The sequence below is a fragment of the Protopterus annectens genome, chromosome 14.part0, assembly GCF_019279795.1.
Source record: "Protopterus annectens isolate FY-2018-M chromosome 14.part0, PAN1.0, whole genome shotgun sequence".
Lineage (NCBI taxonomy): Eukaryota > Metazoa > Chordata > Ceratodontiformes > Protopteridae > Protopterus > Protopterus annectens.
In genome coordinates, this window is record NC_056748.1 from 449,528,131 (window position 1) to 449,548,273 (window position 20,143).

A 20,143-nucleotide genomic window follows, 5' to 3' on the forward strand; every position below is an offset into this window, starting at 1 on the left:
CAGGCGTTTGAATCAGAAGATTGAAAGAGATGGAAAAGCTTCCCAAACAGCCAATAAACTATAATTTCTGAGCCAGAAATCTCTCCTCCTGTGGTAGATATGCTACCTAGTGCTTACCACTCCCAATGATAAGCTAGAAGGTTTCCCTCCAACACAGAAAGGCTTGGGGGGGGGGGCTAAGGAGCTTATAAACAGTCCTGGATACAGCTGTATCTGGACTAGACAAGTTACAGGAAAGGCAGAAAACAAGCTAGGAATTTTTTTTTTACAGAAAATACAATTCAAATGCAGTGCAGGCTAGCACACGTGTATCAATATTACGGGAAATACAGTTTAATTAAATGCAATTAAATTAACGAATGACTAAAAAACAAGTGCAGAAGGCATTAAATTAAAAGGCTACTAACAAGCAGTAATAAGTGCAGAGTAAGAACAACTGAACAGATAGCACGCAGAACAGCAACTAAGACAGTTACAGTAAGAGCAGCTGAATATATATATATATATATATATATATATATATATATATATATATATATATATATATACACATATATATTTTTTTTTTTTTGAGGGAGGGAACACAGCAGGATTAAGAGGCTACAGGGGTTGTCCTTCTTAAGTGCTCTCTTTGTACACAGTAGGAGTGCCTGAAATCAGAATATGATCTCACTGCATTCAGTTGAGTGAGCAAATGAGATAGGCCCAGAAGGAGTATCTAAATACAAACTTACAAGAGGGGAGAGCAGTTTCAAAGCCACCAAGATTAACACCAAGACAAGAACAGGGAGGGTGGGTGGGTGAGAGAAACACAGTGGAGACAACAAAAGACAGAAACAATACAGCACCACTATAAATAATAGGCAAGTGTATAAACACAGCACAGTGCAAAGTAAGTTGCAAAAAGTGTACTTATCAGTTTGGAATAGATTCCAACTCTGCAGCTCACAGCAAATCTATCAGCTTTCCAGCAGTTCACTGAAATGCAGTCTGTATTGGAATTACAGCAGTGAAATACACCTCAGGTAATGACTAACAGCTAGGATGTGGGCTGGCTCAACAACCCCCTCCCTGAAACTTGCTTGAACTACCCAGAGAAAAAACACAGTGGAGACAACAAGAGACAGAAAAAATACAGCACCACTATAAATAATAGGCAAGTGTATAAATACAGCACAGTGCAAATTAAGTTGCAAAACATGTACTTATCAGTTTGGAATAGATTCCAGCTCTGCAGCTCACAGCAAATCTATCAGCCTTCCAGCAGTTCACAGAAATGCAGTCTGTATTGGAATTACAGCAGCGAAATACACCTCAGGCAATAACTAACAGCTAGGATGTGGGCTGGCTCAATAACCCCCTCCCTGAAACTAGTTTGAGCTACCCTGAGAAAAAAACACAGTGGAGACAACAAGAGACAGAAACAATACAGCACCACTATAAATAAGAGGTAAGTGTATAAATACAGCACAGTACAAATTAAGTTGCAAAAAGTGTACTTACCAGTTTGGAATAGATTCCAACTCTGCAGCTCACAGCAAATCTATCAGCTTTCCAGCAGTTCACAGAAATGCAGTCTGTATATTCTTGTAATCACAGATGTCGACCTAGGCATGGCTTTAGCTGATTACAAACTGGTCCAGTTTTGTAATTCTGAGATTCTTAAATCTGAATTATGGGATTACAAAATGAAAAAAAAGTACAAAAATATAGGCAAGCAGTAAGCCCCATACATCATCCACATGTATACAGATCAACTCCAGCAATCACTTACCAAAGAGAAAAGAAAATACTCAAAGAATAGAACAGTCTTAGACTTGACATATACAAGTTCACATTTTTACTATTCTATGGCTCACAATTATATTTCTCAAAATATAGAATGATTATCTTATAAATTGCTTCATTCACTATGTTCACAGATAATACTGAATCTGTACACATGTTTGAATTTGTGTTTTAGATATAAACTTCTATTTCCGGTCTGTCCTTAATGTGTTGTGTAAATATGTGGCTGTTGACTATTTCAAATTTTTCATTTTCACAATTTGACCTTATTTTTTTTCTTCACATCATTAATCTCTTAGTCTAAAAATGACTCCTGTTTTTATTTTGCAACTCTAATCTTTCCTTTACCCTGAAGTGTTTGACTTACTGCATTGTTAATTTATACATTCCTGCCCAAAAGACAGCCTTTATCAATTCACATATGTTAATGTTTTCAGGACAAGTAATTATTTCAGATATTATCCTCTACAATGAATTCATTGAAACTTTAGCCTGATTTATATTTAGTCTCTGACTTGTCTTTTATTATCTATTCTTTTTGGCCTGCTGCTATATCTGACCAGGTTATAAAATATTAATACTGCATGGGGTAGAATGAATATTGATTTATAAACATGACTTACACAAGCAGTTAAGCTCCTATATGTAGCCATAGTGAATGTGCAACTTCAGTACTCAATGTACAGAGCAGCTCTTCAAATAGCAAAAAAAAAAAAAAAACAGTTCCTGGGTATAGCTTCTGTACCATGCACAGCTAGGAACACATAAAAAATGGTCCAGAATCACCACAGCTGAAAGACAAAATATTTTATTCGGGTGAGTAGGCACTTTCACGACCTAACACATAAAAAACTAAAGTCTTACATAAAAACAGTCATATCGTAAAATAACACTGTTCAGATTTATATATATATATATATATATATATATATATATATATATATATATATATATATATATATATATATATATCAATGGGGGAGTGTACATGCATGCAACAAATGTTTTAGAGAGACTGTATCATTAATACCTGGTGACTTCCCTGCATTAAAAAACAAAATCCACCTCTGCTTGGCCAACTTGGTTCTATTCCTAATATCCCGCCTTCTAATATTCTCCTTGATAATCTCGAGTAAGAATAATCTAAACTTATGCTGGGGTCCATAAGTTTAACATGCTGTGCTAAGGCATTGCTCTGTCTACCATTCCTAATATCCCTCAAATGTGCTAGAATGCGTTCTCTAAGGGAACAATTGGTTTTACCTACATATAATATACCACAAACTACACAAAAATTATAATACACCACATTTCTAAACTTCCAATCAGCATAAAACTTGCACTTGACAGTTCAACCTGATTGTAGATGTGAGAAACTCAGCACTGGGTGAATTTAAACAAAAAAACAACAAAACCAGTGTCCAGAAAGTGTTTAATAATTCTCTGAAGTCTTGTCTTGTATGCCTTCTCAGGAGAATACATAATATCCATTACACTCCATTTTTATAATTCACAAATTAATCCAATCAAACAATTAATCTATTAATCAATCACATACTAATTTAATACAAAAGTTAAAGTAAAACTCTCCGGTTAAAATCAACATTCATTCCTTGAGGTGCCAAAGTGTCAGATTTTGGAATATAAATAGCTTCTTTTTATAAAAGAGTATTTTTAATATTCCTATATAAATTATCAGATGCTTTTTCTAAAATCGTCCCTAATAAGACCCTGACTGACTCTGATGTGCATAATAAAATTTTTCTGCTACTGAACTGGACATTTTAATATTTTCAATATCTCTAGTGTGTTCTAATAATCTTACTTTAAAAAGTATTTTCGTTTTACCAATATAAAACTTGTTACAAGGACATTTTAACACATATATAATGCCCTTTGTATCACACCTAAAACATCCTTTAACATTAAACTTCCTACTATTAATTCTATCAAAGCCTGCAACAATATGTCTGCAAGCTTTACATTTACCACAAACCTCAGTCCCTTGTTTATTAAGCATAACATCAAATTTAGACTCTGTTTTAACTGCTCTCCCCTTGACTAAAAGCTTTTTATATTTCTACCTACTTTGTATGAAATGTTTAAATTAAGTAGCCAATTCTCTGCTTCCTTAGATCTTTTTAAATAATTCCAAAAATATTTAACCATGTCTATCACCTTATCACTAAAAATACTGCATACTGTTGCAAAATAAATTTCTGAATTATTTCTATCCATATTACTGCCAACATTTCCTACTTTACCAGACTTTTTATGTGTGTCAGATACATTCATTCTCCAGTGAGCTTTATTTATTACTTCTTGATTATAACCTCTGGAATAAAACATCATACACATTTTTTGTATTTCTTCCTGTAACTCTTGTTGGTTATTACATAACCTCTGTAATCTAATAAATTCTCCTAATGGGAGAGCTTCTATAGTATGTGGAGGGTGACAGCTTGTAGCTCTGAGATATTTAGTTCGGCCCTCAAATTTTCTGTGTACCCTTGTGTGTAAATACCCTTCCAATATATCTAATTCTACATCCAAAAATTAAACTTTTTGTCCAGTTTGTATACCTTCAAACTTTAAATTAAATCTATTCATCTGTAGACTAGACATAAACTTATCCACTTTTGTTTCCCCTCCTTCACACAATAAAATTAAGTCATCGATAAAGCTACTATAACTTTTAATATGCTGATGAAAAAATGAAGATTTATAAATATATTCATGTTCAAACAGACCCATACTCAGGTTCGCATATGAGATGGCAAATGCCGCCCCCATAGCTGTTCTTTGTTTCTGTCTGTATAACTCTCCCTTAAATTCAAAAAAATTATAGGTGAGACTGAAATATATATATAACTACAATATATTTAGTTGCTGGACATTCACCCAAAAAGAACCTAACTGCCTCTAAACCAAAATCATGATAGATGTTTGTATAAAGGCTTTTAACATCAAGGGTGATCCAATACATTCTTTCATTCCAGCTTATGTTATGTATTTTTTGCAGAAAATGTGACACATCTTTAACATAAGCTGGCAACAACATCACCTTAGGCAAAAATAATTCATTTAAAAGACATCCTATATTACGTAGAAAATAGTTACTACCAGAAACAACATGGCGACCTGGAGGGATATTAAGATTTTTATGGATTTTGGGTACACAGTAAAAATAAGCCATGCTGGCATTATTATTAATAAACTTTTTCTTAACATCTTCATTAGTCAAATATCCTAGTCTAACTCCTTTATACAAAAGTTGTTCATATTCACAAATAGCCAACTCATACATGTCACCATACACTTTTTCATACAGTGTCCTATCATTTAAATGGTTATAACACATTTCCAAATACTGTGAAATATGTAAAATGACTAATTTATTACCTTTATCTGCAGGCTTGAAGATGAAATCTGCATTATTTGCCATCACCCTCAGTGCTAGCCATTCATTTTTAGTTAAATTATATATCACCTTATTAGACTTTTTAAATTTTAGAAGCTTCTGTTCAATAGAATAATTAAGCATATTTTTAAATTGTATAATATCTGCACAATTAAACACTGGTATAAATTTACTTTTCACTTCTGTTTTACTTGTATCAGACAGATAATATGCATTCGAATCATCTTCCAACACACAGGAAAAAAACTATCATCAGTCGAGATAGTAACATCATCTCCAGAGCTAACAGCCAATGGAGGGTTATTGAGATTCTGTTTAAATATATATTTCAGTTGTAATTTTCTCATTAATTTAAATATATCATATTTAAGGTCATAAAGTCTAGGCATCACTGAAGGGATAAATTTTAGACAACATTCTAGAACAGCTTTTTCATATGCCTTTAAATTATATCTAGACAAATTGATCACATAAGAGTCTGTGTTACCATCTACCCTTTTTATTCCTTTGTTGCCACTGCTGCTGGGGATGTGACTGTTGGTATTGATTAAATTATCCCTCTCATTGCCGCTTCTTTCCCTGGTAAGTTGGTTTACTGCCACCTTGGTTCCGAAAAAAGTGTTCTGATGTTGTACAGTATTTTGTGGTAGCGGTAAGGGCGGATATTCATTGTTATCTAAATGCAAGTCTTCCTCCCCAGACGAGGCTGTATTAAAAGATGGTCACAAAATAGAAAAAGAATGCAGTTCCTCTCCTGCCGTTCCTACCCTAAATGTCACATGACATTTGGCTTTCTTCCAATTGGTCTTAGATACAAAGACCGTATCATTATCATAGTCCTTTGTATCTCTACTCAATTTATTTCTCTTACGAACCATAATGTCTTCCTCATATCCCCTCAGTTTGCCATTAATGTCTTTTAAAATATTGTCCAGAAACTCAGGACCTGATTTAGCCATAATGTTACTGCACATAACATTAATGCCTTTTTGTAGATTCCTTTGTTTTAACCTATCTCTTTCAACATGTATGGCAACCCATTCTGTAGTACACGTATGGGCTGCTTAAATCCAACATTTACAAAAGCCCAGATCAGCATCATCATCTAGGTCAAAAGGTGTAGCTAGGTCTTTGTAGACTCTCAGACCCCGGGGGTAATTTCCAGTTCTAAATATTTAGATAAACTTTGAACATTTAAAAACACAGACATTTCTTTATAAGACAACTTTTCTAAAGAGTCACACAGTACCTTAATTTCCGAACTCATAGGCACCTGCTGTTTCCATTCAATGGAAGACAATGGAATGGTAAGTCTACAATTTCGATCCACTTCCCATTTATTCCACACCAGCAAATTCGGTATTTGTAACTGTATATTCCCAACGGACCCAATAGCAGCCTCCTCATGTGCTACAGTTGATGAGTTTAACATCCTTTCACTCGGCTGAGATAAATACTTCTCCATAGTCCTTTGCTGCAAGTCCGTTGTTACACCTCAAAACACCCTTGGAAGCTCTACGTTAGGATCACTGGCCATGAACAATTATGCACATCAGAGTCAGTCAGGATGCTTATTAGGGGCAATTTTAGAAAAAGTATCTGATAATTATTTATATAGGAATATTAAAAATACTCTTTTATATTAAGCTATTTATATTCTAAAATTTGACACTTTGGCACCTCAAGGAATGAATGTTGATTTTAACTGGAGAGTTTTACTTTAACTTTTGTATTAAATTAGTATGTGATTGATTAACAGATTAATTGTTTAATTGGATTAATTTGTGAATTATAAAAATGGAGTGTAATGGATATTATGTATTCTCCTGAGAAGGCATTCAAGCCGAGACGTCACAGGATTATTAAACCCTTTCTGGACACTGGTTTTGTTGTTTTCTTGTTTTAGTCTGGTGTTGGATTGTGACTGTGTGAATTTATCTGCAAACACTACAGTTCCTACAGGGATATGTCCCTTGTCTCTGTGATACTATTGCTGGTGTCTCCATTGATTATCTATAACACAATTGCCTTTTCAATGAAAAATTATTCCAAAATGAAAAAAAAAAATGGTCTCTCATTGACAATATCTTTAAGTTGCTCTGACACATTTAAAATGTTCCAATTTCTTTTAATGATATCACAAAAAACATTATAATAATGTGAAAAAGTCATAGGAATCCTCACTTTTCTACAATTAACCTGCTCATGCTCTCTCTCTCCTATCTTCCGGGGGATGTTCAGAAGAATAAGGTTGTCCCCTAGTACCTCTTGCTCTCAGTAACTGGCAACTACTTCCATCTATCTTTTTTCAGAGTATCCTCTCTTCAAAAAAATCAAAAAATCCTCTTTAAGATAATTAATAGCTAACATAAGTTGTGAATCTTCATTATGCAACATCATCAACCTTAAAATTTTACCCCTCAATACATTCCTGGAGATGTGCCTAGGATGTATGCTGTTTTTATGTAGCAACAAATTTTTCCTACTTGGTTTCCTATACAAGCATGTCTGTAAACTCCCTAATTCAGACCTCTTCACTGTTGCATCAAGGAAGTCTCTCTCTTTCTTAGAATATTTATAAGTATATCTCAAAAACATCATTGTATTACATTAGTAGTATGTAAATTGGAACAGCAACTCACTTGAGCCATTCCACAGAAAAAATATATCATCCATGAACCGAGTATACCAGAGCAGGTGCCTACTAAACCCATTATTGCACAGCACAAAAATATCCTCCCGTTGTACCAATGCAAGGTTGGCATAGCTATTGGCACATGATGTGCCCATAGCAATGCCAACCTTCTGTAAAAAAAAGTCATTATTGAAAACAAAAACATTATTCTCTAAAACAATCCCCAATAGCGTGCATATCGAATCAGTCTTTCAAAAGACAAATACCTCCCTTTTGCCATGAATTCCCTAATATTTTCTATACCCCAAACATTTGGAATAACAGTAAAAAGGAATTCAATGTCCATAGTGATGAAAAAACAATCATCATTTAGTCCAAACCCATTCACATGTTGTCATTTTCAGATTAAACTACCAACTGCAAAGTGGGTGAAATGCATGATTAGTGCACAGGTCCTAGCCTGCTACCCTCTTCTTCAAGTTGTTCCCAATCAACTGGAATATGTTCCACCTCTTCTCCTGCTTCATCTTTATCAACTTCCTCCTCTTCATCTGCGTCTATCTCATCAACAGTATTCAGGAATGCCTTCACCATGTTGGCAGCATTATCTGTGACTATTCCCACAACTGTCATCCAACTTGTGAATTGTTTCTTAACAGATTGATAAATTACAGAAATGTTTTCTACCGTATGTGAGCCTGTAAACTTCTTCATGCTTACCAGTTGGGTTTCCATCTTCTGGTTGTGTATGAATGACAGGCTTACTCCGAAGTAGCCATGCTTATGCCAGCTGGACCACATATCAGCTTGAGCACAGCAATACTGAGAATCATTTATCTTCTCAATTGTTTTTATCACCTGTCTGCACTGATCATGAACTTGCATGGTAAACTTTGATCTAGCTGGAATATGATATGACAGTTGTACAACACTCATTAGACAATGAAATCCTTCTTTTTCAACCAGACTCAAAGGAAGCATATCTGCCACAACAATTTTGGGGTCTATATTAGAACACCGAACATTCAAAATTTCAAGTGTTCTAACATTGAACCCTATGAATCAAAAATTTAAAACATCGAACATTCAGAACAGCAAATTTTTTCCTAGGGAAAAAAATTTGCTGTCCCAAAACACATACACACAATACAAGCACACCAAACAAACAGCAATCCACACACATACACCTAAACTCTTACACCTAACCCTACACTAAACTAAACATACACCACTAACTATCCACTTACCTTAACCCAAACCCTAACCCTAAGGTCCGTCACTATCGCACAGTCACCTCACCTGTGCCCTAACCCTAACTCATCTACCCCGCCCTAACCCTCGCGTCCACACAATCGCACACTTACATGACCCGCGCCCGAACCCTAACTCACTTAACCCGCCCTAACCTAACGTCCACACAATCGCACACTTACTTGAACCCAACCCGTAACTTTCCATCACAGCGCTGAAAATACTGAAGCAACAGAAATGGACAACCAAATTCTTTCCCTAGGAAAAGATTTGGTTTTCTGTTTCTTCGATATTTTCAGTGTTTGCTGAAAACTGGTCGATATTAGAATACTCGCAATTTTGAACGTTCGGTGTTCTAATATATACCCCAATTTTGATGACAGCATCATTGACTCTGTTGCTCAAAATGCTTTGTGATGATAGACGAAAATATTTAGTCAAAGAACAAATACCATCCAGATCCTGTTGTAGGCTCTTCCTTTCATGTCTTTTTCTGCCTCATAAGTGCTGTATTTGCCAGGATTACATACCTTTGAGTGACTTACAAAATTAGAAGTCACCCTTGTTGGCTTCCAATCACCAGTAATTCTTTGCTTGCAGGCCTTACAAGCTCCAGAAATTCCCATTTTGTTATCGTTTATAACATTTAGTTTATAATCGGTGAAAAAAGTTGCAACATTATCTGGTATTTCTTGAACAATCAAACTAATCAGTAAAGAGGAACTGGAAGAAGGAAGTTATGTGTGGTATAGGTAACTAGGTAAAGTCCGATTCGGAACTGAAACTAGAATGGGTTGTTGCTACGATAAGACACTAAGTTAATACACTGTTAGATTACTACATTTCAATCATTGGTAAATACATAATGTTATGCATATTATTTTGATTGTAAAATACATCTAATTAAGATATTTTAATTACCAAGATGGTTATTTATTCTAATTAATTAGAATTACCACATTTTCTAATTAATTAGCTAATTATTTATAATTAGCTAATTAGACAACACTGGAATTTATCCTTTTCCCCACAGTAGTATGATCTCAGAGTTGGTATATATAATATGCAAGGGTAATAGGGGATGCAAAAACACAGATTTTGTTGTTTTCTGTCGTTCAGCTTTTTGGAAAGTCGCTCATATGGTCTCAACCAAATGAAGTTTGACTTTCTGTTAAGTCGATCTTCTGAAGTAGATCCACATAGATATATACATATATATATATATATATATATATATATATATATATATATATATATATATATAGATATATATATGGGTCCCCTACAGCTGATTAAATGTTCGAAGCGCATATGGTTGAGACCATATGATCGAACTTTTAAAAGTTCGAATGATCTGAATGGAGATCCCCATACAGTGTGGAACAGGAAGATTTCCCTTTTCCGCAATGTATTGCGATCTCGGAGTTGGTATATTTAAGTAGCGGGGGAGGGGTGCAGGGAGGCTTGCCCCCCTGCTACAAACATTTAGTTTTTTTTTTTTTTTTTAAATATTTGAACTTTTAAATGTTTGATGTTATGGTCTCGGCCATTTGAGCTTCGAACATTTAAAAGTTTGATCTACTGAAGTAGATCCATATATATATATATATATATATATATATATATATATATATATATATATATACTTATAGATATATAGATAGCTATAATATATAGTGAGAGAGAGAATGTATGAGAAAAGAAAGAAACATTTTGAGGCACAGCTTCCAACAGTGTTTCTAGATGTTTAAAGCAGACAGGAACTTAGGCCAGGACAGTAGTTAGTAGAAAGAGGAAGCACCCACAATGTTGTCAATACAGACGTAATCTAGTAAATGAAGCTGATGCTCAAACAGAGTAAAATGAGAAGTTAATTGTTTCATACATCTTAAGGGATGTAAAACAGTCAAATAAAATTAGAAAAACTCAGGAAAAAAGGCAGGCTAGAAATGTACTGTTGTGAGGACAGAAGCAAGATACATGCCTATTACTCTAAATGTAGGCATGTTTCACTACACTGATGGAAAGTACTGTATTAACATAAAATCAGAAGGTTAGAGATTCCTCATTACTGAAGATACAAATGTTAGCAAGTGTTAGCAGGCTCTAAGGGAGACTGTTCTTAAGGCAGAGGATGATTACGATACAGATTTAGTTAAAAACATATTTAAAAAAAACATTAGATATATCCTCAACAAGAAACTCTGACACTTGTATCAGACCATTATATCTCTTGTTATTGTAATTTACTGTCTAATTAAATTCCAGTACAGCCTCACTGAGTGTTATCTTTTCTGCTAAATAAACACTGACTATAATCTCACATGCCAAGCTTTGACTGGTATAGTAAGGCATGAGTTGGTCTTTTACAATTTCAGACTCTCTTATCACTCTCACACACACACACACACACACACACACACACACACACACACACACACACACACACACACACACACACACAGTCTATGTGTGAGGTGTAGTCATATGAAACATCCAAGCAGCACTTTTTTTTCTCCACTAGTATTTTTTTTTAATTTTTAGACAAATGAAAATAAATGACATGCTTCTCTTTTTAGGCAAAAATGAGTAACTTATTAACTCCCAATGAAAGGCTCATGTAAGCTGAAAAGCTTAAGTAAATGCAAAACCTATGTTATTCCAATAAAATGTATTACAGCATGTCTGAATATGAGTCTTTCTGCATTTTCTTTTAGTGGACCAACACAGTATTTCTATTTTTTTTTCTTCTACAACCAGGAAGGAAGCAAACCTAGTTCATGGCAAATGCATAAATAGGAACAATTGGGAGCAGAATTTACTCTTGCTAGATTTACTTATGTTATGTGCAAACAAGTAAGAGACATTTTTATTGTCAATTTTATGTTTAGTAATATCTTTCTTCAACAGGAAGAACTAAACATTACAGAAAACTGAAATTGAACAGATGTCTGAGCCTTGGAGAAGTTTGAGAGCAAGTTGTTAGAATAGAAACACGTGTTAAATTAGACTGCAAAGCTGAAGTGCTGACAAACTTAAGCTGCTGCAGAACTCACTGATTTTTCAGAATTACAAAAGAAAAGGTACTAGTGAGACCAGTCAACTTAAAAAAAAAGCGAGAGAGAGAGAAGGACATGCAGGCAATCAATTTTATACTACTGCTTAACAATGAAGAGGTAGAGGCTTAATTAGGTGAAATGGGCTAGGGATTCAGACACACAGTTCAGAGTCCTGTAAAGGAGTTCTGCGTAGTGTGAGTGTTTTGCCTCCAGTCATGAGAGCTGGGAGAATAATACAAATGAACAGAACTGCTATCAAACTGCACATGTACAAGCATTGGCAAAAATAGCACAACGGTGGTCTGTAGACTGAGGGCTATTGTGATCTGTAAACATAACATCACATACTGCCCCACAGCACAAGTGGCATTATTTGCTCTTATCTAGGTCCATATTACTGATAAGCAAAAATATATACCGGCATAACCATGGCAGTATTAACTACTGTCCATCTTTTCCTTATTGGAATAGATATGTCAGATGTATAATATAACTGTCAGTGTGGTGGGTAGGAAAGCAAGAAGACACATGGACATGTGGATACAGCTGCTGCCTATAGCACTCATAACTGATACAGACAAGTGCTCTGGCGCAGACTCAGGGCCAGTATTGGTGATCTTCTTTTCCTTTTGGGTTGGGAAGGAGAATGTAGCCAGCAGCAGAAGCACACATAAGCACAAGCACGCACGCATGCACGCACGCACACACACACACACACACACACACACACACACACACACACACACACACACACACACACACACACACACACACACACACACACATCACACACACACACACACACACACACACACAGCTCATGCAAACACACTGTTACTTAGTATTCTCAGAAACAGAAGTGTAACTCGTGTGGGGCAAAGGGGGGCAACTACTCTGGGTATAATGCATTATGGAGCTTGACTGTCAGTTGCTGCAGGAATCTAAAAAATAAATACTAATTACTGTAATTGTTTTCAATCCTGAATCACTAAGGCAGTGAAATGCTTAGTGGGTTGTAGCAAACTAATTGCTGCTTTGTACCAAGCTGTTACAGTTAAAAGTAAATTATTTTTTATGAAGTTGTTAGAATAACAGATTTTGGCTAAGCATACATTTCCTGAAGGATTTGAAGTCTGAAACTTAAATGTTTAAATGTTTCACTGCACAGACTGGGGAATAGGCCTGGTTCCTCAATACAGAGTTGTGGAATGCCAGGTTGGAGAACAGGGAAATGGCCTTTTTTTTCTCCTCAACTTAGAGTTGAGGGACATAGATTGGACAGAACAGGCCTTGCTCCTCATACATACAGTGCCATGTTGTTTGGAAGAACTATGGCAGCAATAGCCAGGGGTCATGCCACAGGGGGACATTGGTGCACAATGTGTTTTAGCCTCTTCCACTGTAACAGTCAGGACAGTTCATAAATATTTAAGCCTCTGTTGCCATAACAGCTGAGCCAGCTTTATCATATTTTATGTGAATTGCTGGACTTTGCTCTGCTGCAGTTTCCACGAGTGGGAGCTCAATGGTATCATCTTGTATGTGGCACCATATAGTACGATTACCTCACAGTGTTGCTGTGCACAGTATTTATTCCAGTATGGGCTTTACTAACACTATCATACAGGAGTAGTTTATTTAACTTCGTACAAGAGTAATTTAATTTAGCAGAAACAATGCAAGTCAAAGATAGAAAACATAGATAGGACTGAGTCATCTGCATTATCCATTATCAAGAAGGATAACCACTCCGTAACATTTAAAAAGTGATAGGACAGACAGTGTATTACAATTTGAAGTTTGAAGGATTCTGTCAAGCAGGTTATTATGTTTTAAATCGTATCAGTCAGAATGGCAGGCATAGAATGGGACAATACATCAACAATCTCTGCATGGTAAAAGATAATGCCTAGTTAAAAGTCAAAGTATATTAACTGTAGTACCCCACCGTGACTGTGTACAAATATTCATATTCATCATGGCTATCATTGTGTGTTACTCTCTCTGGCTGGATACAAGTGTTTTTTTTTTTTCTTTTTCCAGAGTTACCAGACTTTAACTTTTGAAACAGTCTGTGAGATATTAAACATGTTCTATTTCATAGATCCCGCACTCTGTCTGCAGTGAGAGCTGCCCTGTAGGATACAGAAGAAGCATTAGAAGGGGACAGCCAGCCTGCTGCTTTGATTGTTCTCCATGTTCCGCAGGTGAAATTTCAAATCAAACAGGTGAGCTCCTTTTTCAAAGTAGGGTTTACATTATATTGTCTGTTGTAATGTTTAACCTCAGGAAGAGCTGTATCCATATCAGTAGTAAGCAGATACCAGACTCAAATCCCTGTAATTGCAACAAGAATTTTGCGTGTGGAAGCCATAAAACTTCTATAAAAGTTGAGGAGACTGGGTAATATCCTTCACCTATCTTTAACTACACGATACCACTACTGCTACGATTCTGACTTTCCACTGGAAGCAACATGATCAAAGGAACTCTGACAGTATATCTAACTCTTAATTTATCAAGCTATTAAGTGAAACTGTTTCCTTATGAGATTTTTATTTATTTATTTTACATTTGTTTACCGGGAGAGTCTGGCTGGGCATATAACCCTTTTTCAGTTAAGGCCTGGGGAGAAAAGCTCCATTGTTAGTTGTCAATTTCGTTAGTAAAAATTTTACAATATAACGAAGAAGTATAACAACAGAAATTCATATCATTATAATAACGGAAAAAAAATGAAAAAAGATGACTGGTCTAGTGGAAGACATGACCAGTTACCTTAGATTACATTTCAACTGGAAGACAGTTCTTATAATAGTAGAACATAGTGACACTGTATACACTAAGTGTGCAATTAAGTTCATTAGTATTATGTACAAATTAAATAGCAAGTTGAAGAATTAAAAACTGCTTGATATTTACAGTGAAAAAGAAGGAAGTAACCTAAAATAGAAAAGTGACTGAGTTTTCCAAGCTCATTACATATACAAGTCAATTTGAACATCAGCTAGTACCATGGTAGGGTTTCCCATGCTCATTACATGTGCAAGTCCAGGAATTGGTGAGGTGGGCTTTAATGCAATGCTTGAAGTTATTTAAACTAGTTATTGTTTTAATATCAAATGGGAAGGCATTCCGCAGTTTAGCAATGTAATAGGAATATAGAGAGTCACCTGAGCTAATTATACTTCTGTTTACTTCAAATAGAGCTTTATTAGTGGATCTTAGTGGACGAGAACTAGTAGGGGGGATGAGGAGGCCTTACAGAGCTGCTGTTTTTCGGGTTCATAGAACATTTGGTGAATGGTAGAGAGTTGTGTGAGGGTGAGTTGGTGGGGTAGTTCTAACCAAGATAGTTGTCTTAGGACTTTGCAATGGTGGGTTCTAGGAGGTCAATTAGTAGCAAGTTTAGCTATCTTATTATAGCAGACATCTAGCTTGGCTAGGTCTGATTTGGTAAGGTTGGTGAGGATGGGTGAAGCATACAGTAAAGTTGACAGAAGATGGGTTCTGGCTGTAGTGACTCTAGAGTCTGTGGTTAGGTAGTTTTTGCAACTGTATAGGGTTCCTATTTTTTGTGTACTTTTTTTATAGTTTGGGCAATGTGTAATATAATATAATAACACCTAGAAGTTTGGTGGATGGAACTGGCTCGATCAAAGTCTTATTGCTAGACATGGTATTGAAGTAGGTGGACTGAGTTTCGAGTTTAGTGGGGTGGAAGAGCATAAGTTTAGTTTTATTTGAGTTGAGGATTAATTGGGCATCTGCCAACCATGATTCAATAGCATTGAAGGATATCTGAATTATATTCTGGAGTTCAGGCAAGGTTGGGGCAGAGCATATCACCGTGGAGTCATCTGCATACTGGATAATTATAAAGTGGTCTCTGAAACAACTGTATGTGTGACTGTTGGCACATTGCAATATTTTAATAGAAGTAACTATGACCTGGGCATGAATTTCATTTACTGTCTTTTTACCAATGTAATGCCTGTTGAAATGCATTAATAGCTCAGTACCGTAACTAGTAAGCCATAGCACCACATTCTATATGCGTCTTGTAATTATTGCTTCCATCACACCAAGTCTGTATACACTCTGTAAATTAAAACAATGCATCCAAGGCATGATTGGCTAAATATTATTACTTCAAATGTAAGAGCTAACTTTCTTACAAATGTCACTTCCCATGTTCACAGATTCAGTTCTGATAGTTCCTTGAATTGACCCAGCTCCCATGTAAGTCTATCATAAGAAATAGTTTGACATTAGATCAGACAGGGAGTGTTGATAAGCAATTTTCAGCTTTGAATGATCAAGGGTGCACAGATATGCCAAGCACATTCACATACAGTCTGCAGTGGCATGGCCGTAAACAAGACAGCTATGCTAATTGTTTGGGATAAGCTGTACATCCTTATTCAATGGTTTAAGACCCCAGAGTGGTTAATTGTTAACTTAAGGGATAGGTTAGATGGCGTTCTATGGATAGCAAAATAAAGAGTCTGAAGTCCTATCACTTGCATGCAGTGTTTTACAGCTTGTATTATGTTTTGTTCCTTAGAAGGTTGGCAGCATAATATTAAGTGCTGGGGGTTGTATTCCATTCTCTGACGTTAGCCACTTCAAACATATATCCCTTTAATTTAACCAGTATTTAAACTTTTATTTGATTTTTGTCACATCAATGACCTCAAGTCTGCCATATATAATTTTATGGTTTGAAGTGCCTTGGAAGTGAAATATTAAGCACTAAGAATTATATGGCTCATGAATGTGCATAAGTAGGAGAAAAATGTAAGTACAGTTTGAGACCTCAGAACCTTTTATTTAGGCTTTTTTTTAGTTACCCATAGAATAAAATCCTCCAAGTGGGAAACTGTAGACTATATAAAACTTTAATAAAAATAAGTACCTCAGATCTTCTTTGAGCATTGACAAACTGTGCCTACGGTTTACAGAAAACAGCAGTTTGAAGTGGTGCCCTTGGAAAACAATTTTCACTGTACTGCAAATTACAGAACTTATGTTAAATGCAGGCCAGCTGGCAGGAACATCTATACCTGGTTGCTGTAGCATAGTCACATTGTGAGGTAGAATGTCCCTGGTCTCAGATCATGGTTCTATAGTGTTTAGGTCTGGAGTGTTCACTATCAGGCCTCTTTTTAGGTCTAGCAGTTAGTGAGGACACTTCTGTTCAGATTATTCCTCTCTTCAGGTTCCAGGTGGTGAAGTCAGTGCTCTTCTGTTCAGATACTCGTTCTCTTCATGTTCCAGTAGGTGAAACCAGTGCAAAAGATGGTTAGTTAGCTCTGTGCCTGATGAGATAAAGAGCTAGAAACTAGGAGGTATCAGGCATCTCCTGATAGTGAGGCATGGTGCCATGGGGCCCAGGGTAGGGTTAGATGATGTAAGAGGCTGATGTAATCAGTATGGGTGTAGGCTGTCAATCAATCAGTCTAGGAGCTTAGTGCATGGCCCACTTTTCCCACTCCTAACAACAAAAGGAAAGCCCAAGTCCCAAATCAGTAGTAGAAAACAGTTTCAAATACCTGAAAATCACTGCTTAAGTTTGTACAAATCACATGGTAACAAACATTTTCAAACTTCTAACAGTTACTGCTTAGGTTTGTACCCATCTTGAGATCACAAAAAAAAAGAAAAAAAAATAGTGACTTATTTCCTGTGTTACTAGTCCACAACACAAACTGTACCAAGGTAGATGCAGCGATCTACAAACCTAATTTCTTTATTGGCTTTTTTCATATTAACAGCAACAATTACAGTTAATTTCCAAGTCCTATTTTAAACAGTATATGTGTTTTAGCTGTATTATTTATGGTTTAGTTTCCTGAGTGCACGCACACTCTTGATGGAAATGCTTGACCTTAGACCAAGGTGCCGGTGGACATCCAGCCTGTTCTGCCTGCTTAGCTCCATTTTTTTTTTTTTGAGGATGGCATTTTTGTTTCCCCTGAGTGGACCCATAGTGAGCTTGTCCAAGATGTGGAAGTGGACAATTCTGAGAAATCACTGCAGTGCTTGGTTAGTTGTTTTGTTTAGGATTTGAAGTCTGATGTAAGACAAGTGGTATGCCATTCTGATTTTGAACTTGTTCCCAGTCTTCTCTACTTAAAAACAGCTGTGACCATTACACTTTGCACTACATATCACAAAAGCAATGCTGCAATTACCAGAACAAGTGCTGTTGATTTTTTCTCCTGTGTACTGAGCTAAAGAGGTAGTCCTTGTTGATCGTGGAGTTGCAGTAAGTGCAAAAAAGGGAGTAACAGGGGGTAAATTTCTCTGTTGTCCTCCTCTGGTCTGAATTTGCACTCTACCCAGTCTCTAACGTTCCTAGCTATCTTGTAAACAGAACAAGGATGGGGTTCTAGGATTTTATTATCTGTTTATTGTCTGTAATCAGCACTTTGTTGCCAGTCATGATCTTTTTGATTGTTTAGTAATCTACCGTGCAAGTGAGATCCATGCTTCTTTTTCTATTTCTTTTTGTTTTGTCTGTCTGTGAGTCCTGATGGTGGTTTCTGTTGACCCCCTAGGAGTCTCCCATGAGGGTTCATCAAAACAGGGTCCTCTGCCTTTTTTTTAAAGTTCTGAAGAGGTTGAGGATGGAATTCAATACTATATTGCTGTACCCCCTAGCCAGGAAGAATTGGTGTAGGCCAGTTAGATTTGTGATGAAATCTCTAACCTCTTTGAAGATATGCATAATTCACATCCTCTGAGATTTTATAACATTTCTTTTAGTGATCTGGGGATGTATGCTTTTACTGTGGAGCAGCATATTGTCCCTGGTTGGTTTTCTGAACAGGTTATATTAGAGACATTTGTTTTCAGTGCCTTTTGATATGGTTTTGTCTAAAAAGTTGACTGAGGACTTGCTGTGAGATGTGAATTTCTGAAATCAAGTGGAATTACTGAAATGGGTGTAAAAGTCATTCAACTGGGCTTCATTTGTCAACCAGATGATAAAAATGTCATCAATGAAATGGAGATAGCATTTCATCAATACAAAATAGAGACTTTGGTGAACTGCCTCCTTCTCCTCTTCCCATTTTCCAAGAGCAACAATAACCAGGCTTAGGGCCATGGCTGCCCCATAGCTATTCCAGTAGTCTGCTTATAAAATCTGTCATTAAACAATAAGTAGTTGTTCCTAAGTGTTAGATACATTACCTTTCCTAGAACTTCTGTCTCTCCTGGTAATCAATTCCTGTCTTTTTCATATGCCTCTGGTACAGTTAAAATACAGTAGCTTTGTGTAAGCACTGTATAAAGTGCTTCCACATATATTGTTAACAGGATTGTGGAATCACTGACCAGAATATCTCTAATTTTACCCTGAAAATCCAGAGAGTCTTAACTAAAAGATTTGCTGGCCTCTGCCATTGGTTTATCTGGGCACCAAAGTAGAGAGATATTTTTAACACCTGTATTGAATTATCACTTATGACATAGGCAAATTTACCTTTGTATTAAAGTAATCAGACTGTATTAACAAGTTCACATTTATAAACATTATACTTCACATATATCGCTATACATTATATAACCTAAGCAACTTTACATAAATTATTAAATTCCTACCTTTTTTTAAAAAACAAGAAACATCTTTATTAAACCATCACTTTCAACATAGGCAATCATACAGTTATACAAATGAAAATAAATCACACTGACACAATCCTAGTTGCAAACATTTTACATTACAAACCATACTGAAACATTCCCAGTTGCAAACATTATACATCACATATAATCTACCCAATCATTTTCAGACAAACATTACATAGCTCATTTAAGCCCTGTCTTCATATAAACCTCATTCCTCCCCTGTATGTACTGCTCCCACAATTCCAGTTTTTTCTATGTAGTTTGCTCCTACCTTTTTCTAAAGATGTCAGATCCAGTTGTTTTATCTCTGTTACTATATTCACTACTTCTAGTATAGTCAGTTAATAGGTT

The 20,143-nt window shown here is 35.9% G+C and overlaps 1 protein-coding gene across 1 annotated transcript in view; it reads left to right on the top strand.

Annotated features, from left to right (window-relative positions):
* LOC122788673 (extracellular calcium-sensing receptor-like) overlaps positions 1-20,143 on the top strand; it is a 162,714-nt gene that overhangs the window by 130,701 nt on the left and 11,870 nt on the right. Inside the window, exon 7 of the mRNA XM_044055569.1 lies at positions 14,259-14,382. Coding sequence (XP_043911504.1) covers positions 14,259-14,382 — 124 coding nt within the window. The remainder of the gene's footprint in view (positions 1-14,258; positions 14,383-20,143) is intronic.